At 48.5% G+C, this 25,182-nt stretch overlaps 2 protein-coding genes across 2 annotated transcripts in view; both read left to right on the forward strand.

The window, feature by feature from the left end:
• The first annotated feature begins 15,257 nt into the window (after positions 1 to 15,257).
• On the forward strand, positions 15,258 to 18,396 carry LOC124418121 (translation initiation factor IF-2-like). Its single transcript, XM_046943927.1, has one exon. It carries the CDS (start codon positions 17,683 to 17,685, stop codon positions 18,394 to 18,396), a length of 714 nt encoding a protein of 237 aa, XP_046799883.1. The 5' UTR covers positions 15,258 to 17,682.
• The window catches only part of BMPR2 (bone morphogenetic protein receptor type 2), a 102,990-nt gene continuing 95,724 nt past the window's right edge, over positions 17,917 to 25,182 (forward strand). The window contains exon 1 of the mRNA XM_015289366.4: positions 17,917 to 18,982. Within this exon, the coding sequence (XP_015144852.1) occupies positions 18,907 to 18,982 (76 nt within the window). The 5' untranslated portion in view covers positions 17,917 to 18,906. The remainder of the gene's footprint in view (positions 18,983 to 25,182) is intronic.

The following is a 25,182-nucleotide window of genomic DNA, read 5'->3' on the forward strand; positions in this document are numbered from 1 at the left end:
TCAAGGAGTATCCTGAAGCAGTGTCAGGACTGTGTTGCTGTACTGCAATCATCTGTTATCCCGGGTGTTATGAATGTGTCCTTGTGTTATTGCGCTGTCTGCAGTTGTTGATGTTCTGTCATGCAGAGCTCTGGATTGCATGGGAGTACTGAGACCTTTCCAACTTATTTGCTTTTTTTTTTTGCTGGAAAAGCAGGATGAATTCAGCTTCAGTCTCTTGGCAGGTTGTGAAGGTGTTAGAAATGATCCATAGTGAGTTGAAAGACTTGGCTATTAGTGCACTTAGTTTTTTATTTTAAGTGTCTTTTCAAACAGAAATCTTTATAGATGTGAGACTTAAGTTTCCTCTGAACTATGAACGTAGTCTCTTCAGAAGTCTCAGATAAATTATGTATGTGCTGTTCAGAAGCTACCCTATATAATTTATACTCTAATCAGAAAGCTTGTATGAACATCAGTTGCTCAGTGAGTCTAATAATGAGATCGAAGTGGAACAAGGTTATTTTTGCATAGCCACTTTCCTCCCTTTTGCTTATTTCTTAGATGAATTGCATTCACTTCCTGTCAGTTTTCATACTTAACACATTTTATTACAGTGTCCCATAGAAACAAGCTTCCATGTCCTAAGGTGGCTGTTGCAGCTGAATCTTTGCTTCTCCTCCTGCCCCAGTGTGTTCTGAGTGTTGATTTTGGTATCAAATTAACTACAGCTTCCGCTTTATTCTGCATCAAAACTTCTGAAATGCAGTGTGTTTTATTTTTGCAAAATGAAACTGCTTTGCAGGAAATAGAAGTATGCTGGGTGAGGAAAAAAGCAAGTTGCAAGCTTTTCAGCCCTGGATAGACAGTATGCTTATCAGCACCACCTCTTCTAAGCAGGTAAGGAAGTAAGTACTCTGTGTTCTGATTTTGAACCGTTCAATTCCTTATCCTAGGAACAATGTGCTCAGTACCCTAAAAGGCAGCTGCTGAAACACTGATAAGTGTATTAAACTCAAACGCTAAATGCGAACAGTGAAAATAATCGGTGGTGATAGACTGCAGTCATTTTAAGCCAGGGTCACTGTATTTGAAGTTGCTTATCGGTTTAGGCAGATAAAACTGGCTTGCTTACGCATGGTTTTCCCCAGACAAAGGTCTGGGCATTTGTGTACCATCTTGCATCTTTGAAATAATGAAGCCTACAACTACAGTTGGGAAATACTGTAAGCTCTTTGCGCGGGTAACAGCGAATGCCAAGATTTAGAGCTGGTCCTTAATTAGGGCTTCAGCCTTTTGATCTTCTTTAAGTAGTTCAGATTCTTATGTTTGTACAGCCTCCCTTTTTGGTAGTTGTGCAACAGGACATTCATGTGAAGCCTGTGCTGTAGCTCGCTAATCTTTGTGAGGGAGCAGATCCATCCAAAAATGGATCTTTGGTTTTGCCTTTTAGTAAGGAAATTACTGATGTTGGACTAAGGGATAGATCTTTTTCATTTCATTTCCAGAAAGAATAGCTGGCAAAGGCATTGGCATCTCAAGTGGAACAGTGGGATCTGTGAGCCTTAGAGCATTTGATCGGTGTGGGTTACAATAAAGCCAGTAGTGAAAAATTGCTGATGTACTTAAGGTTTAAGCCTAAGTGAGGGTAAAATTATTTCAGAAGAGTAGCTGAAAAAGATGCATTGCATCTTGGGCACCTCAGCACTGTATCTCCAGGTCCTGCTGTCCTGGGACACATGGGCCATGCTCACTCTGTTGTCTTTGCTTTCTGCATTTTACAGACTTGGGGAGTTTTTCATTCTCTAGAGTTAAGTGTTGGATGCTAACTGAAGCCAGCAGATACATCCCCATATCAGCTATTTAACGGGGGGGCATATGTGTGGCTGCAAGGGTGCATGCAGCTGTAACTTCTCTTCCAAAGAGTTACTACTGTGCCTGAGGCGCAGAAAGAAGTGTAGCATCTCCAATCCATTCAATCTAAGAGATTCTTAATGTAAACCGCTGGTGGCTTCTGTGGTGTATGTCACTCCTATGGTTATCTCTTTAGAGAAAATACCTGGTTCTGTGATGTCACTGCACTTATTGCAGAGACCTTTACCTTTTAAGGGATGTTGCATCAGTGTTGGAGAGGAGGGCAGTCTTGACCAAGCCTGAGACAATGCGGTCTGACCACATGACTTTTGTTCCTCATGGCCATAGCCTTATACAGACCCTCCACCAGGAACAGCTGCACCACAGTGCAGGACACCGGGCTGGCAGCCTGCCTTCTGGGAGCTGCTGGAGGCTCATGAGGTAATGGTGTGACTCTTCTACCTGGGCAGATGATAGCATATTTCTCTTCTGCAAAGAGATTTTCATCAAGTGTGTGGGCTGGCTTCTGGACTGGGGTGCCCCATCTGCTTCTCCCCAGAGCCAGCCTAGCTTTGTGGTGGGACCCCGTGCCTTGAATTATTTCAGAAGTGGTTTGTTGGCACTCTGAGCACACACGTGTAACATTGCAGGCCGGTCCAGGTATATGTATGCATGAGGTGACGTGGCCCTGGCTAATGTGGAACTTCAACATCCAGCCAAACTGTTTTCACCTATACTTTGCACACTGTTTGTTTCTCAAGTGTCAGGTTATGCCTCCCATAGGCACAGGCATCTCCATGTTCAGTGACTGTAATTCCAGAGGTATTAATATGTGGCAGAAAGTGCAACAGATTCAAGGGTGATGTGTGGGAAAACCCTCAGTCTGATGAGAGCTGGTTGGGTTTTCAGTGTTAAATCTCTGCTCTTTGTGTTCTCCCTCTAAAACCTGAGCTAATGTTTCCCACCATGTGAGTGTATGGGACTCTCATTACCTCACTGGGTATGAAACACAGCGAGAGTTCTGAATGTGCCCCAGTGTGGAAGTGTTGAGGTGAAGAGGGAGGAAACCTGTCTGCCAATGCAGTACCTGCAGACAGGGTTGTCCAAGTCCATGATGAAACCTCTCTGACAGAACCGCAGACACGTTAAAACCTTTCTCCTAGATGGAGCTGAAGCCAGCTCTGTTTGTACACATAACATCCTTTCACACAGTGTCAAAGTTGAGATTTGCTCCTGTAAAATGGTGTAGTATCACCTTGGAAGATAGCTTGTTAGGACTGGTAGTACTTGGTGGGAGAGCACTGAAAGCCAAGCTCAGACACTGTGGCACTGTGCCGTGAGACTGGAGAGGCTGTGCAGAATGGCAGCTACCCTGGATGAGAGGCAGGCTCTTAGCAGTGCAGAGCTCAATGCAACTCCCTGGTGCTGGAGATAGGGATACAAGAAAGATAACGTCCCATTACCCAACCGGTGTTACGCAATATGTTGAAGCAATACCAGGCAGCGCTGTGGCAAGGGGAGCATGCTTTCCCCCTTGCAGCCAGCCTGCTTACGTGGGGGTGGGCATGGTAGGAAACTGTGGAAACAGTTCTTGCCCTCTGTTCGCATTCTGTGTTTTTGCTATGTCGGTAGCAGGCAGCTGCAGGAAGGGCAAGCAGACGCCTCACCGAGTAGGGTGAGTACCGCCAGCAGGGCTTCCTGTGCTGCCCAGCACAGTGCTGGCTGCTTTCTCCAAGGCCTCACTGTGTGGAAGTGACCCCTCATGCACCTCACAGGAGCAGGGCCAATGTGTGGCATGCTGCCGATGCTGTATCCCCAGGGAGCAGCTTGAGTGGCCGTGAGCAGTGGCAGCCGGTGCTCCTTCTGGCTGCGTGCTGTCACTCCCATCAGCAGCACATCAGCAGTACCCATCCGTTTCTAGCCCAGGGGTACCGTACCTTTTGGTGGTGGTAGCTAAATCACCAGAGATGTGTGAACCTTACCAGCGTGTCTTAGAAGTGTCTGTCACAGGTAGAAAAAAAATAAATAAAAATAGAACTCCCGTTTCCAGGATCTCGAGTGTAGCATCTTTTAAAAATACCAGCAGCGACAAGCTGAGAAAGAAACCTTTGTCTAGACGCTTGTTTCCTAATGCGGAATGCCAGGAGGTATTTCTCTTTACCTTTCTGGAGACTTAGTGGCTGGAGAACATTCTCTTTCCAAAGGAAATCCTTTTAACTTTTAGCAGCTTAAGACTCTAATTGGATGAAATAATAGCTTGGCGCTCCCCCAAGCAATATGATTTTTATCTTTTTTTGTTGTCTGCAGAAGTCTGGTTTGTTGTGAGTCCTGTGAGTCATGGAGGGAATGTGGATGGCAGAGGGTGCTGGTGTCCAGGGCCAAGGCCCTGGGTGAGGTGGGCATGCGGCCCTCAGAGGGATGTGGCCATGTCTGCCTCGGTGCTGGGGTGGTGCTGCCTGCCCTAGGGCTGCTGCAGTCCTGTTGCTGATGCTGGCCTGGCTTTCGGCAGCTTCCTTCACTTTAAGTTACACAAGAGGGATTTTTTTTGTTGGCTACTGCTCTAGTTTTTCCAGGTGACTCATCTTCTAATAATCATGGATTCGTGCTTTGTCTCTGCTGAACACCAACTATTCATCAGCTTCAACTAGCATGGTTTGATGTTTTTGGTGAAGCCTCGTGTTTTGATAGCTTATTTAGCCTCAAAATAAGCCTGATAGAGTAAACACCAAAGCTTTGAACCCCTCAGGATTTTGTTTCTGTGCAGTGGATTAAACAAACCGAAGCATTCAATGCAACTCTGTCCCTTGCTTCAGAAAAAAGCCTTAGGCCTTGGGGTGCACTGAATCAGCCATTGCCTGGGCTGTAGCACCTTGCCTTCCTGCGTTCCCGGAACCAGGCAGCCCTAGCCAAGAGATTCCTGCCTGTGCCCTGAGCTCAAGTGCCAGGGAGGGCAACTTGCCTGGGTGAGGATGATACAAGGCACGCCGAGCAAAGGTGGCTGAGGTGCAGCAGGAAGCTGCGGGTGATCTCTCAGTCCTCTGCTGACTTATTCATCATCAGCAGTCTGAATGCTGGCAGGACTGGGTTGAGCCTTCAGCTCCTGTTGGAGCTCTTAAGGTTGGGCTGCGCAGGGCAGACCTAAGCTGAACCGAAATGAGGATTGCTGTGTGCCCCCATGCCCTTCGCCAACCAGGAACCGCCCATCTCCTGTGCCAGCATTGCTTCCCTGGGGTGTTTTTTTCCCCTTCTCTGTTTACCATCCTTACAGCTTGTTTTCCTTCTGGCATCTGCGCGGCTGCCTGCAACAAAGTGCTAGCAGACAATCTTATCTTGGGGCACAGCCCGTCCTGCTCTGCTCTCTCCTGCATCAAGGTCCCCATGGGGCACTGCACAGGGGCAGCCACAGCAGCTCTGCTGCAGACGGGCACGTGGAGAGGTCCGTGTTGTGTGTGCTGTGTCTAGGAGGGTGACAGAGTCTATTTCCCTCCTTATTTGCTTGATTTGAAAGGCCTTTTACCTTTTGTCTTTTTTTCTTGGGTTTGTGGGTTTAGTATTTCGGTGATCGGAATGGTTCTGGTCTGTGGCATCTGGGAGTGGGACTTTGTGGATTTCAGGAGAAGAGGCCTTAAAACCCAAGGGAATATAGGTCGAGAATTGTCATTGCTTGTTCTTTGAAGCCAGTATGCCTGATAACTGAAATGCACCCAAAACGATTAAAGTACGAATAGCACAGGAACTGTTGAAAGAAAGTTAACTTATTTCTCTTGCTGAGCTGTACCTTGGCAACAAGAAAGTATCTCATCTTATGCAAAAAAGATTGGAAAGAGATGAGCCTGAAAGCCTCATGGCTCCTGCTCAACTGCTGGGGCAGTACTGATGTGTTTCGTGGAGCTGCGAGTGAAGATTTTTATTCTCCAAAGGTTTTTGCTGTAGGAGCTTCGCATCTCCTGTGATGTCTGTAGGAGGCAGAGAGCTGCTGGGCCTATTGCAGCAAGTGGCAGTCTTCCCATGTGCTTTCCAAGATGCTCCTTAATGGCCTATAGATGCTGTGTTGATGGGCGCAGGCTCAAGATGACTTGTGTTGTAGGGAGGTGAGCTCTATGGTTAGAGCCTTGTTCAGCAGCCAGCCATCTGTGTTATCAGACTGTTTACTTCGGTTTCCGAAGTCCAACATATGTGCATTGCTTCACTAAGGACGAGCCCAAGGAACTGTTGTATGCCACTGCTTTTGGCTGGCTCCTTCCATATGCATTTTGGAGTTTATTTCTTTTCTTTTAGCATAAAGTTGAGAAACTTGCTGACAAAAGCTGATACGCCAATTTAATCACGTGAGACTGCAGTGCTGTCAAATGTATCGGCATGAAATTTGCAGTAAGTCTTTGGAACTGCAACTCTGCTGCTGACAGCTGAGCAACTACCATGTGCTGAGGTCACAGCTACAAAAAAGAAAGATACTTAAATGTGCTTTTAACTTAAAGTCAGTGTGAAACAGGAGAACGGCTTAGTGATGTCCCTGTGATTTCTCAATCAACTTTGCTCAATGTGTGATGTGAAATCCATGCTTTCTCTGCTGTCAGCTGTTGAACCTCTTCCCCTACGGAAGCCCTGACCTTTAGAAATAGCTGCAGCTGGTGGGTTTGCCCATCAGGAGCTGTGCTTCACTGCACCTGGTGAGAAAGGGGAAGAGAGTATGATTGTGGAGCCCCGCAGATCTGTTTTTGCCCCCACCTGACCCCAGCAGGCACTTCGGCTCTGTGCAGGGAGAGGGCTGGGCCCAACCCATGTGTTTTTGGCTAGATGGGCTCCGCAGAGCTGAGGAGTGCTGGTGTGCAGGGCTTGATGCAGCTTTGGGGTTGCACAAGTCACCCTGTGTTAAACATGCCCTTTGCCGGGTGTTACGAGTCATCACAGGGTGATGTCTGCAGGAAAAAGGGACGGATTTGGTGATTATTTGGTGATTTCTTCTTCCTACAGCTGATGCCTTAAGAGGGACAGAAGTCCGACTTTCTCTGATCCATTTTTGGCTGTGCAGTTTGAACGGAGCACGTAGTTGCATTATTTCAGACTGCAGTATCCGGTGGCTTTTTTGCATCACATACCGAAGGTGACGTAAGCCAAGGAGCACTTTTTTTTTTCTTCATTATGATGCCTATGGAAATCAACAGCAAAGGAGCTGCCACTGCTGCTGGAGCAGCTCCCCCACCACAGGCCACCCTGCCCAGCTACCACCTGCTGGGGGTACCTGTTGGGGACCGAGATCTCTGACTGTGCCCGTTTCCATGGCTACGGGCTACGTCAGGGCTCAGCTGTGGTAATTCTGGTGGTGCAAGCTGCTTCCTCAGCCTTTCCAGACAGGAAGGGAAAGAGTTCTGTCTGATGTGAAAAGCAGAAACATCTGTAAAGGTCAGTGCCGAGTTCCTTCGGAATGAATCTGTGAGGATAGCAGTGACGGAGAGGTGATTTTGGTTTTCATCAATCATTGTGGATTGCTTTCAACTGTGAATTCATTGATAAATATTTAATACTCAGTATGCAATTCCATTTTGATGTGAAATCTCCAGGGACACATGGTCCTAATACAGAGGGGGGGGGGGACCTAACAAAGTTAAATTACTCCTTGTTCTGCTCGAGGTATTCCCGTAGGTCTCTTAGCATAGCTGAGATGCTGCAGAGGCTCCTGCTGTGCTTTGGCAAAGGAGATTGCCACTGAGGTGTGTTCCTTGTCTTGGTGAAGCCCCTGCCTCAGCATTCTCTGTTAAAACATATGAGTGTGTTTATCTCCGCTGCGTTCCGTTTCAGTCCTTCATTTCTCACTCACCTGAAGTCACAGCATTGCTGTTGTGCTATGGAAAACAAACATTTGGCCTCAGTATTCTTGAAGCTGCCCGCACTGCTGCAAACCTTCCTGAGCTGTCGCCGTGTCAGGATGGCTGAACCAAAGGGGAACAGCCCACAGGCTGAAGGAGCACCTTGTGAGCATGGAGCCAACTCTGTGTGCTGCCTGGGGTCCAGCAGGGCCAGGGCTGCTCCAGGCACTGTGGTCTGGGCTGGTGTGTAGTTTGACAGAGCTGACAGCCAGGTGCTGCAGTGTGCTGCCCTCAGCCGTGGTGTGTACAAACCCAGCCCTCTGCTGAGACAAAGTGGCTTTAAGCCCTGTCTATCCATCTGTCTCCCCCATCAGGTTTACTTCTGTCTGCTGGCATGAAAGGTGCTTTTATCTGAAACTATTTCCAGCTGTTTCTTCCTTCAGAAGCCCCTGAGTGTTTGTGTGCCCTGTAAAGAGCTATTCTCAGCATTTTGGCTGGAAGCACTGCAGCTTCGTACTTCATGGCAGGTATTTGGGCATTTCCCATGGCTTTACGAACAACTCCAAGAACAGTTCATCTCGCACAGGAAGGGCATGTCTCCTTTTCCAAATACCCATTGTTGTCTCCTGTTGTGTCCGGCACCCTTTCAGAAGCTACAGGCTGGCAGTGTGCAGCTCGTGGTAACATGCAGGGGCCCCTCGTGTGCTCCATCGGTGCTGGGCTGTGGTGAGGTGCTGGGACCTGGCACCTGCTGTGCTCTGCTCACCTGAGAAGTGCTTGGTGTGAAGTCACCAAGCAGCCACGGCTGTTGTGCAGTAGTTGGCCTGCTTTGAAAGATAATCTTCTTTGTGTGTGTGTGTGGTGGGTTTTTTTTCCTTCTTTTCCCCAGATGTAGGAATTTGTGGCCAAATTGCACAGTCTCGAGTGAGTGTTCTGGCAGAAGAAACCGCTTCAGAATTTGACATAACCCAACTTTAAGATAAAAGCCTTTATGTAATCACTAATTTGCAGTCACGGTTGCTTTGGTTTCTCTCATCGTCTAGAAGTTATTTTCTTCATGCTGGGAGTTGGACTTTCCTGGCTCTGTATCTGTTTTCAGCAATGTATACACACAACTGCTGACAGCTCGGAGCCTGATCCCATGTTCCCTGACCCTGGCCCTAGCTTGTTTTTGCTGGCACGGTTATAAAGCCTCCCATCTCTACTGATGACCAGTGGTGGCCCTTCGGCTGCCTGAGGAACGCCCAGTGCTGTTTCACAGTGCTCTGGCCTCTCTAGGTACTGAAAGGGGGTGGTCCTATTGCTGTTCATGTAGCAGCCTGCTGCTACGCGCTCCTTCCGTGTCCTCATTCAGCTCTCAGTGTGCTCTCCTCTCCCTGAAGCTTTATCTGAGCCTCACGGTTCCATCACAGCATTACGGCATTGAGCACGATGCACATGCATCCCTTAGAGCTGCGATGTGCTTTGAAGCACTCAACCTCTTCCATCCTGTGCTTATCTCCCAGGCACAGCATGAGGCTGGGCTTGCTTCTGCCGGCAGGCTGCTTTGAGATCCCTGATGAAAGGATTGCTGTAAACGCAAAGGATCATTGTTGTCAAGCAATCACTTCTGTTCCCAGCGAGCTATCAAGCAGGCTGCAGGCATGCAAACTCCTACTGAAACCATCAGGAGCTATGCCTGCTGGCAGCAGGTTGCTGTGCAGAGCAGGACTGGAGCAAAAGGATGGCCCCTGCCTCATGCTCTCCTGTCCTTCGCAGCCACCCCTCATAGCAACTTCTGCAGGCAGTGCTGGCCCATCAGTCAGCTGCGATGTGGAGGAATGGCAGAGAAACTCTCATACGGATGAGCTGAACTCATGTCACTCCTCTTGTTTTGTTTAAAAACAAAGCGAGGCGTTGCTTGGAGCAGTAGTTGGAGTAAGCAGAGCGCACATCTGGTCTCAGCTTCGCTCAGCGTTCACAATGTTCTGCAGTCACAACAGCCTCATTTTTTTGGATGTGGGTCACTGCTGCTGTTAGGCTGAATGAACTCGGTCAGGTATGGACCTCTGTGTGCCAGAGCACAGGAGCCCCTCAGTGTGGGGGGGGGGAGCAGGCAGGAGGCTGGAGGTGCTGGAGGGACGGGCGGTACGTTTGGATATACACAAGGCAGCTTCTGTTCTCCTTAATTTTGCAACAACCATTAAATTGTGACCTTCTGTGCTCCAGGCAGCAGCCAGCAGACCAGGGGCCTGCTTGTTTCTGGCCCCATCTTGTGAGTGTGATGCCTTTGGCAACGCAGGCCTGCACCAGCCTGGAGACCTGGCTGTGGGGGTGCTTCGGTGGCACGCTGCAGGGAGAGGCCTTGGCCTGCCGGGGGTGGGGGCCCTGGGTGGGTGGCTGTGTTCACTGCTCACGCCTGCAGAGACCACAGGAGGAGATAGTGCAGTAGCGGCAGCTGCCCCTGAAATTATTTGTGCACATACTTAATTCCAAAGGCTCCTGCACAGCTGGTTGGAGGTCGCTGAGAGCGCTGATAAGGATTTGCCAAGCAGCAAGAAGACGGAACAAGGTCAGGGGCTCTTCTGGTAGTGAGGCAGAGTGTGTTTAGCAAACGCCGCTACCTCCTGAATTGGGCTGAGAGATTTCATTGACAAAACACGCAGGGGAGGTCTGGATGCTAGCAGAGGGCACGAGAAATTTGCTTTACAGCTTTTGGCTGAGCTGAGAGTAACACGGGAATGGCTGCTTCCTGTGAAACCGAGGACTGGCTTTGGGGAGCTGAGGGGCTGGGTGTGCAGGAACTGTGGGGCTTTCTCCTCTTGTGGCTGAACACCTCGTAGCTGGTGACGGGGCTTCCCCATCACCCCCAGGCTGTTGCTGTTGCTCCGCTGTCCCCTCGCTGGGCAGCTGACGGCAGCACGTGGTCTTCAAACCTGTGCCTCACCTGGGGATTGCGACCCTTGGCAGGGGCTGAGGGCAGGGCAGACACAGCTCTCAATGCTACTTCTAGGAGAGGAGGGGGTGGTGCTCCCAAAGTCTTCGTTAGTGGGTAAAGGGTTCCTGACAGGGACTGTGAGGGGAGCTCTCTCTGTAGTGACCTGTTTCTCCCTCTGGTCTCCATATGCCACTGCATTTACTGATCTTTAGCCCTCGCTGGCAGCAGCAATGTGCCCACATCTGGGAACTTCTGGAAGGTTTGAGGTGTTTGCTAATGCCCTGACTTTCAATTCCTGATGGCAGAGCAGCAAAGCCCCTCACATGCCCCTCTGCTAGGACAGAGATGGGAGCACTGCTGCACAGGCAAACTAGCACCTCTGTCTGCATCGACAGAGCAGGTTTGGGGATGCCCACCCCTTCTCCAGGCCCATGGGGTTCTTCCTGATGCTCTGCTCCTGTCTACTTGCACTGCTGGTGGAGCCAGTGCTGTGCAGCCACTGCATTACCTTGCAGTTAGCTGCCTCCAGGCAAAATGCTAATCCGCAGAGAGGCTTGGTTACGGCTATCAGAGGTCTGAATTCAGTATCACCCTTTTTGTTAAAACCACAAATGTGAATTTCGAATTGCTTAAATATCCCCATAACCCTTCCTCCTTTCTCCTCCGGGCTGCTCTCCCTCTTGCCCACAGATTTCCTTCCCATTTTTGCTCAGCACTCGTTTCCGGTGTTTGTGCTTCTGTCTGCTCTCACTTTGCACCCCTCACCCTTCCGCACCTTTGGGCAGGTGGAAGCTCTGGCAGCTCCTGGGGGAGTGGTACAGAGACTATTTCTCCTCATGCTGAATGCATGCCCTCCAAGGCTGTCAAGATGGTTAAAAGTGAATGAATAAGAAAGTGAAACAAAACTTAAAAAAAAAAAAAAAAAGAGGGGAAACCCTGCTGAGGCATAGGTTTTACTGAACTCAGTGAGGAAGAGTAGAAATATTACAGACTCTTGGCTGTAGAAACAAAGGAATCTTTCCTTTAGCGGTCCCTGCCCACTTATGTGTCTCCTTGTGCTTATTTATGCTGAGTGCTTTTACTTGTAAGTTGCAGGCAGAGGAAGAGGTTTTGTAGCATCCAAGGACTTCCAGAGCTCTCCAGGCCATCCAGGCAGGGCTTGGTCAGCTCGCTGTGGTCTGGAGATGACCTCTGGAGGCTGTTCCTCATGAGGAAATACAAGGTTTTCAGCTCTCTGAAGTGTGGAATGATGGAACAAGCAGTCAGATGGGTTTTGTTTTTTGTAATAGACCTGTGAGAGGCAGCCAGGCCATGCAGAGACATTGGCCCTGGATTTTTGATCTGAAGGAGTGTTCTTTACTGGTAAAAATGTTTCCAAATTGTGAGGCTGGTTTGCCATTACAGTACCTCGTTTTAAACAGTAAATAGTGTCTGTATTTTGTAGTCACTCTTCTCTTTTAGGTGAATGGCTGGTGCTTATCAAGCTGGCGTTGGTGTTCAAGGACAACCAGCAATAGGCACCCACACATTGCTTTCTCCAGGCCCTTGCCATTGCAAAGGGAGTGTAGGTCCACCAAGGCTTCATCAGGTGGTCTCGTTTGTTCTCTAGGGGCATTTTTGTTAGCCTCCTGCTAGAAGCATTGTGCTGTTCAGAGGAAACACTTCCAGGTCTAGCTGTCTGTGAGAAATCAGAGGATGAAAAGGAAGAGCTGGCCTCTGAAAGCCAACCTGGCCTCGCGCTATCAACTAGCTCATGTAGTGAGTAATTAAAAAAAATAAAAATAAAAGCAGGAATGTGGGAGTAGGAGGAGAGCGTTGGAGATGCCGTGAGCGCTGCTCCCAGCCGCCTGTCGCGAGTGTGAGAAGGCGCAGGTAGCTCTCAGGAATGAAGCCCTGCAAGTCTGTGGCAATGACATACCCCCTGCTAAGGGTGAGGAGATGGTTCTGACACGACTCCCCGTGTCTCTGTTTCTCACTAAGTCCGTTGTTGGTTTCAATGAATGAGGAAGTTATATTTCCAACTGATGAACACCCTGCCGTCAGTTTCCCATTCTGTTTTGCGATGAGCACGCTAAGGGATTTGGGCAAGCTGCAAAGGGCCTTCGGTGTACTATTTAAGGTGTAATTCAAAGTGGGAGGCACTTCTCAGAACTAGCATAAAAGTTCCTCTCACCTCCACCCCCAAAACAGAGATAACGTCTCCCCAGACTAAGCAGTGTTATCTCTAAAACAAGACGGTGACTGCTGCAAACGTGGCTGGTAGTTCATTATCACAGTGAAATATTGCATATTATGAAACACAAAAATGTCTGTTAACTGTTTCACTGCTAATCCTTCCAGAGGCAAAATATTACATCTGTGTGTCTATCCCACAACGTACAACTTCCTCCTCCTCCTTGGCCACTGACGGCTTACCTGTCCCATGCCCATCTGCTTACACTTCCAGGCTTCAGCCTTACATCTTGTGTAAAGCAATTACGTGCTGTGCAAAGGAGAGCATTTGCTATCCCCCAAATCAGGAAATGTGAGGCCAGCATACAAAAGAAGATCAAGATCAAAATGCATCTTTCCAGGGACTGCCCCTAAAGCAGTGCAATTCACTTTTGTATTAAATTAATTAAAAATCTCCAGTTGAAAGGTGAACAGAATTTATCAACTGACAGGGGGTGGTGGCAAAGACCTTGGTGAGTTCATTGCGGAGTATGGTTTGTCTTGCAGTGGATTACAAAGCGATGGAGTAGAGTTAGAAAAATCCAGGACTGAAAGCCCTTACAAACCCATATGGAGAAAAGCTTGTTTTCTCTTAAATGCTGGACAGTTATTGCTGTTTTCTGTGCTTTAGAGACGCAGACAAAGGAAGCCGTAGTAGCCTTCAGACAGGCTTTTATGAGTCTAAAGGCCAAAAGTAATGTCTGGCACAGATTATTTCACTGGGCTAAAGGGGAAATAAATTCCCTCTGAGGCAAGGAATTCAATTTGCCATTTCCTTAAAGCTCTTGGTGCAATCGTGAGAGTGAGAGCAAGCTCTGGTTTGTGGTGCTACAGAGGCTTTATCAGTCTCAGATCTTGGCAGGACAGACCAGACTGGTTGTCGATTGCAGTGGATAGTGCTTTTCCTGCCCATCAGAAAGAACAGAAAGGAATTGACTTTCCAGCACAAAGGACTTGCTGGAGGTCTCAGTCAGTCTTTTCTCTGTTCAAGTACGCGAGACTTGGGCTGTGATGCTTGGTGTCTATCTGTCCCTCTTTGGTGGAGGGAGCGGCCCTCCATTTTGCCAAGATAAAGCTGAGCCCTGGAAAAGGAGCAGAAACCAGCAATCAGTTCAGCTGAGATGTGAGCCACTCTGGTAGGCCGAGGGAAGGCATGCAAAGGAACCGTGTCAGTGCTGGAGGGAGGTACTTCAGGAGCCAGACTGCTAACACAGGAGGAGGACTCACCGTTTCTCCTTCTACACACTGTGTGCCCACTTCACTATAATGACAGTCTTCCCACAGCTGCTCTCACTATTCTGACCTTTAACTTCTACTGAGCACATGGGGGTGTATTAACAACTCTGTGTGACACCTCCGATTTAACACTGATGGGAAAATCTATGTAAAATAAGTAACTGAATGCTTCCAATGGTAACAGCGTCTGCATGTGATTACTTGTTTGGCTGCATTGGCTGAAGCTTTAGCTGCTTACTCAGCAGACTGTGAGTAGACAGTATTGTCTTTTCAGCTCATTCTGGCTGCAGTTCAGGGTGTTAATAATAATCCAGAGGGCTATGTAAGGCTTGGATCCTGGCTATCAGGAACCAGGTCTCTCAACGTACAGGTACAGGAGGCAAGATCGGGGAGATGATCCTGCTGACAGCTCCCTAACGTAGCCGTGAGTGGCAGGCATTTGCAGCAGAGCCCCGTACCAAATCCATTATTTATTAGGGCATTACTTAGGATTCAGAATGGGTGTATTTATTTGGAGTCAAGTGTGAACATCTTGATTACTGTTTTAGCATATGTTTAGTCATCAGAGTCAATGCTATGGGGATGCTTTGTTTTTAAATTGGGAACAAAATATTCCCTAAAAGCTAAACATTGGGCCGTGTTGTTATCCTCTTTCCTTAACACTTACGACAGCACTGAGACAACGCTCTGGCCAAGCCGACAGGCAGCCAAGTATAATTTATGACTTATTTTAAACTGATATGTTGACTTCTTGAAAGGCCCTGTCAAAAAGAACAGTCCCCCGAGTCCTAACAAATGATAGCGGTTGTGTGGCATCGGTGCTGAAAAACTCTTGGATAGCAGTGAACCCGTCCTGAGAAATCCTTTTAAAGTGCCTGAAAACTGCGCTGTCTAAAAATAAATAGGGCTGATGCTATTGTTTGGTAGTTCACTTTGGCTTTCTTAATGCCTTGTACATTTTATTTTCCATTGATTGGAATATTCCCTTGAAGCATGAAAACAAATCCCCATATGCCTAGTAATAAAAAAAAACAACACACAGCGTTCACATGAGATGCTGCTAACGAGGACGTGTTCTGTCTCATTTATGTGCAGTGTTGAATCTGCAAGTGACATCACCATGTTTGCGTGTGCATCAGTGTGGTGGACAGCAGGAAAGACCCGAGATGTGTATCAGCTGTACTTCTCATTGCGGTGTCTCACTTAAGTACAGACATAGCATAAAAGGCAGCCTCAGTGCCCCGCCAGGGTCTGTGTCATTCAAAGCTTCCTCGCCCCAGGGCAAGGCAGACATGCCCTGCTGTGGGCTCCGTTCACATTAGGCTGCTAGCTATGAGGAGCTTGCAGCCACTGTGCCTTGGCTCTTCTGTCGCTGTCCTTGCACCTGTCCTGCAAATGCTTCCATGCTCATCCTTGTCCTCGCCTGGCTGTGAGAACAGCGAACAACAGTTGTAGAATGGCATCTGTTTTCTCTCTGTTTTTAACAGTAGTTTCTTAGTCGTATTCAATACTGTTGTTTCACCAAGCTAAGTTTTTCCTGGTGGAAATGCAGTGCTTCAGGCAGAACATCTTCCTCTAAAATCTTGGTAAGTTTTACAGGCTTTTTCTCATCTCTCCCCCAGCCTTTTTGGGACCAACGTCACAGACTTGCAGTGCTGCAACTTTGCGGGTCTTCATTGTCCTGGACGTCTTCCCGTTGGTCTTAGTTGAAATTGCTGAATATTATGCTGGTGAAATTCTAGCTTACAGTTAAACAGATAAAACAGTGTCACATCAAGATCTATAAATATACCCTTGTCTGAGCACATAACAATGAGTAAGTCTGCAAGTGACAGTTCAGATCTGGTTTCCTTCCACCACCGTGGGAAAAGGAAGCTGCTCCTGTGCTTGGGCAGCCGTGATTGCTTCCTGCATCTGTGTGATGGAGCAGGGCCAGCCAGCCCCTCCTCGGCCCTGCAGCACGACATGGCTGCGGTGCCAGGGGCTTCACGCCCTGCCAGCCCCTGCTCCAGGCTTCTGCAGAATTCAAAATGGGGCAGGGAAGGAGGACGAACTCTTGCAAACTGCTGGGGAGGTGTGTCCAGGAGGTTAGTCCTCCTAGGTCCTGATACAAGCTCAGGCAAAGCATCTCCACAGCCTTGGGGGGGGGCTTTTGCAGGCCTCTGTGGCCTTTGCAAGGGTGTCTGCCGGAACATGACCTGGGTATTTGTGAAACTGTGAGGGCATAGTAGTATTAAAAACAGCATGAGTCTTGTTTCTTCTTTCTAGGAAAAAAAAACCCAATCCACTTTGACGCAAGAATAAAAACGTTTCAAGGCAGAATATCTGTTTTATGTGAATCCTTGTGGAGAACTCCCAGCGTTAACTAATGAGCCAAGACTGGAACCATTAACACGAGCAGGACTTCTGTCATTTACTTCAGGCTGAGCAGGTTTTGATATACGTCATAATTACCATAATTTTCTTTAACCATCCAAACAGTGAAAGTGCTGTGCAGCCCACACAGTTAGGTTCTTGTTTTCTGTGAGCAAAGCAGCTCCTGCTTATTTTATTGGTAGCTGCAGCTGGGTAGGAAGCATTTTGAGCAGTTGGACTTCACTAAAACAGAAAAGAACAATGGATTTTGGGCCCACAAAGAATATTCAGTGTTGGTTTGCTTTTTTTTCCCCCTTCTCTTAGAAGTAAAACCATTGTATGTTGTTATTATTATTTTTTTCTTCTCAGGGTTATTTCTTGTCAGTTCACATTCCACAACTAACAGAGAAGATATTATGTTATACGTGTGGCTGTGATATTGGAGAGTGGCGATACACATTACAGCCTGGGATTCTATATTTCATTGTCTCTCACCAATACCAGGTTAGATCTGCACAGATTGGAAGTAAAAATATTGTAACGAACTTTGAAAACAGTCTTGTAATTACCAGCTCCACAAACTGAACTTGACCTTAGGGATGTCAAACCCTGTTTCTGGCCTAAGCATTACGATGATAAAAATCCTATTAGAATGTAATGTCTCTTGATGATGCAAGAATCAGTTCAAATCTGTTTCACCTGTTATGGCTTGTGGAAGCAATGAAGTAATGCAGAGGCTCTTCATTATTGTTAAAAATCTCTCTCTGATTTGCAGCTCTGCCATTTTATGCAGGAACATTTTGTATCTGGAATTGTGGAATTGGGTTTTTGAATGCGTTCCTCCCTAGTTCCCTCACTGAAGCTGGCATAGAAGCACAGGCAAAGGGAAGCATCTCCCATGATTACCCACTGGAGATGCTGGGCTGGGAAGGAGGGCGCGGGGCTGGGAAGGCACCCTCTGCACGCAGGATGTTTTTAAGAACCTTTTTCTGACCCGTACCCAGTAAAACTTGTTTGGAAGAGCCTCGCCGGGCCAGAACATCAGCCTTCCAGCCAGCTGCTGGCCTTAATTATCTCCTCAGTTCTGCGTCATGTAGCAAAGGTTAAAGCATACCAACAGCTCATCAGATTGACTTTTTAATCTTTGTTTTGAAAATAAGAAATCTCTTTAATTTAAGCAGCAGATAATGGTTTTCGTAGGTGTGAGCGGGGCACATTTGACTTGGGTACCACCGCGCTGCTGGAGCTCAGGCAGGGCTCGAAGCAGGGGACGGGGCAGATCCATGAGCGTTTATTAAAGGAAAAACGTGAGGTTCAAAGCGGATGGCAGAGACGACAGCAGAACCGCACCGCCTCACCAGCTCACCCTGCCGCCTCCCCCCATTCCCAACATGGCGGAGCCCCCAACGACCCGCGCGCACAGCACCGCCCCTCCTGGCGGCGGTGCCCCTCTTTACCTTCCCGGAGGCCCGCCTCTATGGTCAGGGGCGCGGCGGGGGCGGGGCGCGAGGGGTGGCGCGCGGCGCCCCGGGCCGGCGGTTGGAGCGAGTCCCCTTTGTGTCTGGCGCGAGGCGCGGCCGTTGGTGTCGGCGGGCGGGAGGGGGCGCGAGCCGCGGCGAGGCGGCGGGCTCTGCGGCCCTCGGCCGGCGGAGGGCACGGGAAGGAGGCGGCGCGGGACCGCCCCTCGCCGGCCAGCCCGGCGTCGGGGAAGGCGCTGGCGGCGCGGAGGAACCGAGCCGCTCCCCGCCCCGCGGGCACGGCTGCGCCCGGCCCCGCTCGGAGCCGAGAGAGGCCGGCCGGGCTGGCGCTGAAGCGGCTCGCGGAGCGCTGAGAAGGAAGAGGAGGGGGAGCGCCGTCCTCCGGCGCGGGGGAAGAAGCTCCGCGGAACGCGGCCGGGCGTCGGGGCCGCCGAGGAGGGGCCTCGCTCCCGCCGCCCCGCGCCCCACCTCTGTCGGGGCGGCCGGGGGTGGCGTCGCCGCGGGGGCCGGGCTGCGGAGCCGGCTGGCGGCGGGCGGATGGGCCGGGGGGCGGCCGTAGCCCCCGCGCAGAGAGCGCAGCGGGCGTCGCCTCGCCGCGGAGCGTCCGCGGGCGCGTGAAGGCGGCGGGGCCCTGCGCCGGGCGGCGGCCGGCTCTGCCCCCAGCCCTCAGAGCCGGGCGGCGCGAGGGGCTGCCGTGAGTGACAGCTGCCGCAGCCGCCGCCTCCCGTCTGGATATGTTTCCTTCCCAACCCGGCTGCTTCTTCGATATCGTGAAGCTGCGTGGGAAATAAGCGCGTTCCCGAGGCGGGCCGCGGCGCGACGCCTTTCCCGGAGCGGGGCGACGCGTCCGGGCTCGGCGGCAACGGCCGGCGTCCTCCCCGGCGCCGCGGAGCCATGCGGGCGGGCCGCCGCGAGGGAGTAGCAGCGCAGCCGGCGCCCCTCACCTGCCGTCCGCCTTCGCAGACCGCGTCGTGAGCCGACGGCTCGCCGCGGCCGCCGGAAAACGGAGGAAATCCCTCTCGTCGGTGTCTTTATTTCCCACCCCGCCTCGACCCCCCGCGCCCCCAGGATGACGGCCTCGCTGCGGCGCCTCGTGCTGCTGCTCCTGCTCGCCGCCGCCGCCCCGCAGCCCGGCGCTGCGGCCGGTAAGTACCGGGCACGGCGTTCGGGCACGGCGGGGCGCGGTCCGGCGGGGGGTCCGTGCCGGGCGCCCGGGGAGGGCCGCGCGTCGGGGCGGCCGGCGGCGTGAATCTGCTTTATTGTGTAAATGAGCCATCCGCAGTCGGGGTGCGTGTTTTGTGCGGCTCCGCTGCTCCCGGCTTCTCGCTTCGGTATTTTTCCGAAATTGGAATCATCTTTTCGTTTTGCATGCCGCGCCCTCGGTAAGGTAATGCGGGCGTTTTTAATATATATTTTAATCGCCGGCAGAGCTGTGCCGGTTGTGCTGTGGGATCTCTGGGCACAGCCATTTTTAATTTTATCGGCATCCGTGCTCTTAGGGCCTGGAGCGTGTGCTGCAGCCCTGTGACAGACGATCGTAAGGTACGTTTGTTTCCTGGGGGCGATCTGAAGCAAAGTGGCTTCTCCTATTGTCGCTCGGTGTTGTAGGCCAGCAGCACAAAGCGCTGGTGAGTAACACTGGAAGGTCTTGAAGAGGACTCGATTTAAACAAGGAGGTGGAAGCTGAGATTGTAAGGCTGTCCTTAGCCATATATTTGGGCACTTGGACCTATTTTTAACTTTGCTTGGAGGGTTCGTGTTTGATACCTGAGATGTTTGATCCCGGTATTGGAAGAGAGGTGCATTGGTCTCCCACTTTTGGCTCCGTCCCGGTGACAGCTGAGCACGTTGGGGCTCCTCAAGTGCTACCGCCATCAGTAGGCACCAGTATTAGCACCCACAGAACCAGTACTGTCTGTATTTCCCAGCGGTCCTGGGAGACTCCTACAACTTTCCTGTCATTTAACTAATCAGAATCCAATTCTGCAGGGTTAGGTGCTCCTAGTGCTGTTTCAGTAGTCTGTGCGTAGTTCACAAATGAATCCTTCCTTGTAAGAAAATCACGGTGTGTAGACAGCTGGTTCATGGCTCTGACCGACAGCCCCAGATTTCTTTCCTTCCTCTTCTTAAGAGGTCTCTTTCAGGAGGACGTTGGCATGAAACAACTGATGTTGCCACTATCATCCCTACCTGTGGCCGTTCTTATTTTAGATTGATCTCTGTAGTGTCCGTGTTAGTTTCCTGGGAGTGATTTTTCTTCAGGAAGAGGGACTTCTGAAGGTCAAAAGTCTTGGTATTTAAAGCATGCGGGAATCAAGACTGCCCACTATCTAACCTTTCAAATGTAATAATAACGATTAAAAGAAGGGCAGGTTTTTTCCCCCTTGTCACGAACGCTTGGGCAGGTTGCTCGTTGCTTTGCCGTGCTGAGGAAGAAGGGCGGTGTGGAGCGAGCGCGGCTCTGAGGCAGGCCCAGGGCTGGGCAGGTGCGGTGCGAGCCCGTCTGCACGGTTCTGCCGGTTCACCTCGGTCCTGACCTGGCAACAGTGTTCCTACGTTTCAGTTCTGGTCTTGCCTCGTTACGAGGGTATTAATGATGCTGGCTTGTTTGGCTGTTTGTGAATAGGGACGCATTTTCCCATTGTGATTTATTCCTTAATTATGAAATTTGAACAATCCACATTATACAAACTTTGGTCGTAACCCTCTGTAAGAGTAATTACACAAACGATTTGAGCTTTACTTAAAGTAACTAATGGTTGATTTTAGGTTTACACTGCATTTCAGGAAAAAAATGTCTATACATGGGGAAGCTCCACTAATGTGTAATTCTGCCCTTTTATGTTCATGAAAGAGCCAACATTATTTCTTCTCTTCCCCTCCCCCCAGAGCACAAACTGTACGCTCACATCAATGACAGTGCTGGTTCAGGCCTGGGAACCCTGTGTTAATTGGTACTTCTGATGGTCGATGGGTGCTGTATCTCTGCAGTACTTGAAACTGAGTGTTTATAAATGCAAAATCATGACATCGGAGGGAAAGTATTTTCGTAATAGGTTTGTAGCTTTCTGCCTTGAGAATATGTAGATCTCCTTCGGGAGAGCTCACTAAAGACCTGAGCTTAGTGTGGTAGTCCTTCCTTCACTCTGCTAGATGAGCATATAATGAAGATCTAGATTCAGGTGGGGTTCTTTGCCTTTTTTTTTTTCCTTTGGATTTTATTAGGAGAAAAATGCTGCTGGCTTTCTCTGTAAAATCCAGATCCTAACAAGTAGCTGGTAGCTTTGTATTTAGATTATATATTTTTCACTGCAGCCATTCTCTTAAAAAGGAGTACATTTTACCTACTCTAGTTTTAGATAAAAGATTGAGGGATTTTAAAGGATGTTAAGGAAAAAAAAAAAAAAAGGTTTGCACCACTTCACTCTTCATTTATCAAGTTACTTGAAATGCCTCTTTCTAAATCTCTTGTTTAGAGCTGTGAGATGTATTTATGCTCCCTTATATTAAGGAGGATTTGGATGCATTAATTGTGAGGGTTGTGCCTAAGAGGTGGCTGGTGAACCTTTGAACTGTTCCACAATAGTGCTGAAGAATTTCATTTGGGTGTTCGTATGAAGTAGATATTAATCTTGTTTCATTTGCTTGCCTTATGTGATACACAATACTAAACCACTATTTCTTCTTTCTACAAATCCGCATTAGACAACATTCCTTTGTCTAATGTGTAAATGACTTGTGGAAAACACAGAGTAAGAATGAAAGCAAGTAGAATGCCTTTTTATCTTTGTGGGTCTTTCCCTTGCGCTTGTATATCTGTGGATCAACAGGGCTGCAAGATTTTCAGAGTGGAAAGAATTGCATAGAGATTGAAGGGATGGTTTTTTTTCCCCAGATGATAGTTTTAATTATTAATTAAAGTGAGTGAACCAAAGCTTCTTTATCCTGTTCTGTCTTGCCATTTGGAGCTACTGTAGTGTCTCAACATAATTTGTTTGAAATATGAATTGTGTGACATGAGAAAGAACTCCTTTTGGCCATTCAACTCGGTTACTTTATCAGTGTTTTGAATTAGTAAGTGACTTATCTTGCATATTAAACAGTTTTCTTAAATCTATCTGTTCTTCAGTGTCTACTTCTTGACTAGAGCTTTACCCATCGTTAATGGCTCATTCGGTTGTAATCTAAAAATCTTATTTACTTTTCTGTTTGGCTTGGGAGCTTTCTCAGAAGTCCTAGCATAGCAGCTGGACATGGGCTGTCAATGTGGAGGACACAAGTGGTGTGCTTGATGGAGGCACACAAGCATAGCCTGTGTGTCAGACTAGGGCTTCATTAACTCTCCAGTTGCGTGGCTGTGAAAGCACAGAATTGTGCACGAACCTCTTCACCCCTCTGAGAAGAGCCTTTTTTTCATTAGGCAAATCAGCCTACATGAACTTCTTTGATATTTCAGCTACACTGCCTCCAGTTTCTGGTCAAACCTGGGTATTTCTGTAGGCATATCCTGTAAGGAAATAGAAGATACACTGGCCAGATTGCTCAGGAGCCCAAATTTCAAGCCCTGAACCATTACACAGTTGCTTTAGTATGGATGTTTTACCCTCAAAGGATCTATGTGTAAATACTGGCTGAATTGTCTGCCTGTTCTCTGATGCAGGAGGGCAAGCCTTATTTCACCAGGGACAAAGATGGAAGTATTTCCTATCAGAATTACTCTCATGATGAAGCGGCTGTTTTGATGACCCCTCTTTAGCACATATTGTAAACTTCTCTTAAAAAATCAGCAAATGATTTTTTTTTAAGTTGTTGCCCCACTTGCTTTTTCATATCTCAATATGTATTTGTCAGCAGTCTCTATAGTCACTGTTGTAGTCTCCTTGGCAGATGTTACCTTCCCTTGCATTTCTCATCATAGGGAAGAGTAAGGTGATCTCTTAGGGTCTTCACAAGTGCTGTATTCCCACAACAGAGTGCATGGTTTGCTGTCACAGGAGTTACATTGTGTTTGGGCTCAAAGTCCAGCCATGCCATGAACGTGTGCTTTCATTTTCTGAGCAGACTGTGCGTAAGCAGGGCACAAAGTTCCATTCAGGACAGAATGTTTATGTCTGAATAAAACAGTCCTGATGATGCTGTGCATTGAGGAGGACAGGAATCTGTGTGCAGCTTGCATGTAGTTGTGTTAATTTTGTTAAGCTTGTAGACTTGGTGATACTACTAACTGCTTCCTTTCCAATTGAAAAATAATGCAATAGAAGAACAGCTCTCCAAAACAGAGGAACACTTTAAGTACTGAATATGGTTTAGTTGTTTTTTATGCCTTTGAAATATGTTCACAGAAGTGTAAGGCTAGAAGCAACTCCTGTATCCTACCTGGTCTGGATGCATTAGCATAGATACCATTTGTCTAACCTCTCCACTGTCTTCAGTGAAAAGAGATTGCACAGCCTGTCCTGTTATAGTACTTAGTTACCGTGTATTTTGTAATGCAACAGTAGTAGATCCCCTTTGCTGCTCTGATGCAAGGCTGTTTAAGATAGGCCTCAATTAATGTGGTGATGCACCTGAACCTGCAGCATACTGTATGCACACAGGCAATCAATCGCCAGAGAACAGCAGAGACCCGGTAAGTTGTTCATATGTCCAAGTGTAGTGTCTCAGAGTCAATTCTCATGGTCTGCAGAGCTGGGAGCTGGGCTGAGCAGCAGTGGGATCTGCTCAAGGAGGTCGGTTGGTGTGAGTGAATGGAAGGAGCAGGTGGCAGGGCTACGGAGGCTTGAAAGGATGAAGGGCTGAATTTGTTTTGCAACAGATGAGAGCCAAGATATATTGGACAGAGGTGTCTTGCATTTGTCAGGCTTGCTGGGAGAATGCATGCGTGCAGTTGTGTAGGGCAAGGAAGTTTTTGCCCTGGGGAGAGGGAAAGAAAGCATAGTTGTAGGTGGCACTTTTGAAAGCTTCTGGTGGCTGCTGTGAGAATGAGTGAGATCTAGTCATTTAGATGATGTCTTTACCCTCTTACCCTTCCCTCAACCTCGTAAGCTTGGAAACCACAAGGTGTCTGGGAGGTGATAGCATTTTGTTCCAAGTCGCTGTGGGCTTTCTGTTTTGTTCATTGCCTCCTTGAGTTTGTAGCAAATCACATGTTGTGTTTGGGTTATGAAGGTATCCATGCTCTACATCTCTCAGTACTCTGTATTTTTCTGTTGTCTCTTATTTCTCTGTGAGACAGGGAAGGAAAAACTGGGAATGCAGGCACAGAAGTTTCCTTCTCATGTCACTGTCATCTGCAGTCCCTTCTACTCCCGTCAGTAACTCCTGAATCTGCTGGCCAATTTCAACCATATGTGAAAGATGCTAATAGTCTCTCAAGAGATTAATTTACTCCTGCTTTCACAAAGATTAGGGACTGAATTGAGGAAAGAATTCCAGGGTAGAGCTTTCCCAAGGGCAGAACTGAGCCCCTGCAAGTCTGTTTGCTTAAAATTGGCTGCCCGGCACAGCACAGGGATGCCGCACACCTGGCGGTGTGTGCTCTGCTCTGGAGCAGTTGCTGCACATTTGGGCTTCCCTTGGGGTGCCACAGGAGGGCTGAGGGACAGCTGGCAGTCACTTCTGTGGGAGGAGTGCATTGGGTAAGAAATGTGGAAGAAAGGGCACGTTTTTAGAAGTTAGATGTCTTTGGTCTACAGCTAGTGGAACGAGTTGTGTTTGGGACACTGTGTACTCAGCACTTAAACTAAACTTCCAAAACAATGCCCAGATCGCTTTACTGCATGATTGTCATCCATTTGTGACTTCACGGGGTGTGTAGTAACTTGCGGTTTATTGTGTGCATTGTTTTTCACCCTTTTAGAGCTAGGTTTGATTATCCTGTGTGTACGGTCCTGTGCATACAGAACCCTTATTTCAGACATCCCACACATTCAATGTATTACAGTTTCTTATTGTGACATCTTTTCAGTGTTACTGTAACATACTTTTGCTGTGGACCCATTGAATGCTTTTCTATGTATCATACTTGCTTGAATCTGTGAAGAGCATGAAAAATAGTTGTATTATTTGTGTTAAGTAGATGTGCTTGAAAGCCATTTACTGTGGCATGCACGATTGGAGTAAATGGCAGATGGTGACAAAACCAGTGGTACGGTGAGCCTTTGCTGCAGGGTACTGACTGTCCAGGTCAAGTGGGCTGCGTGGTGCTAGCAAATTGCTGGGGCATTGAGCTGAAAGCTGGTATTGCATTTATTCTCTCTATTCTATATACGCTTATTCTATTTGAAGTCAAGAATTTCTTCTTTTAGATGACTGAAAGTGTAATCATAGGTCATATATATTAATT

The sequence above is a fragment of the Gallus gallus genome, chromosome 7 (genome assembly GCF_016699485.2).
Source record: "Gallus gallus isolate bGalGal1 chromosome 7, bGalGal1.mat.broiler.GRCg7b, whole genome shotgun sequence".
NCBI classification, from domain to species: Eukaryota; Metazoa; Chordata; class Aves; order Galliformes; family Phasianidae; genus Gallus; species Gallus gallus.

Coding starts and splice junctions, on each gene's coding strand:
- LOC124418121 (XM_046943927.1), top strand. CDS start 17,683: ATGGCAGAGACGACAGCAGAACCGCACCGCCTCACCAGCTCACCCTGC.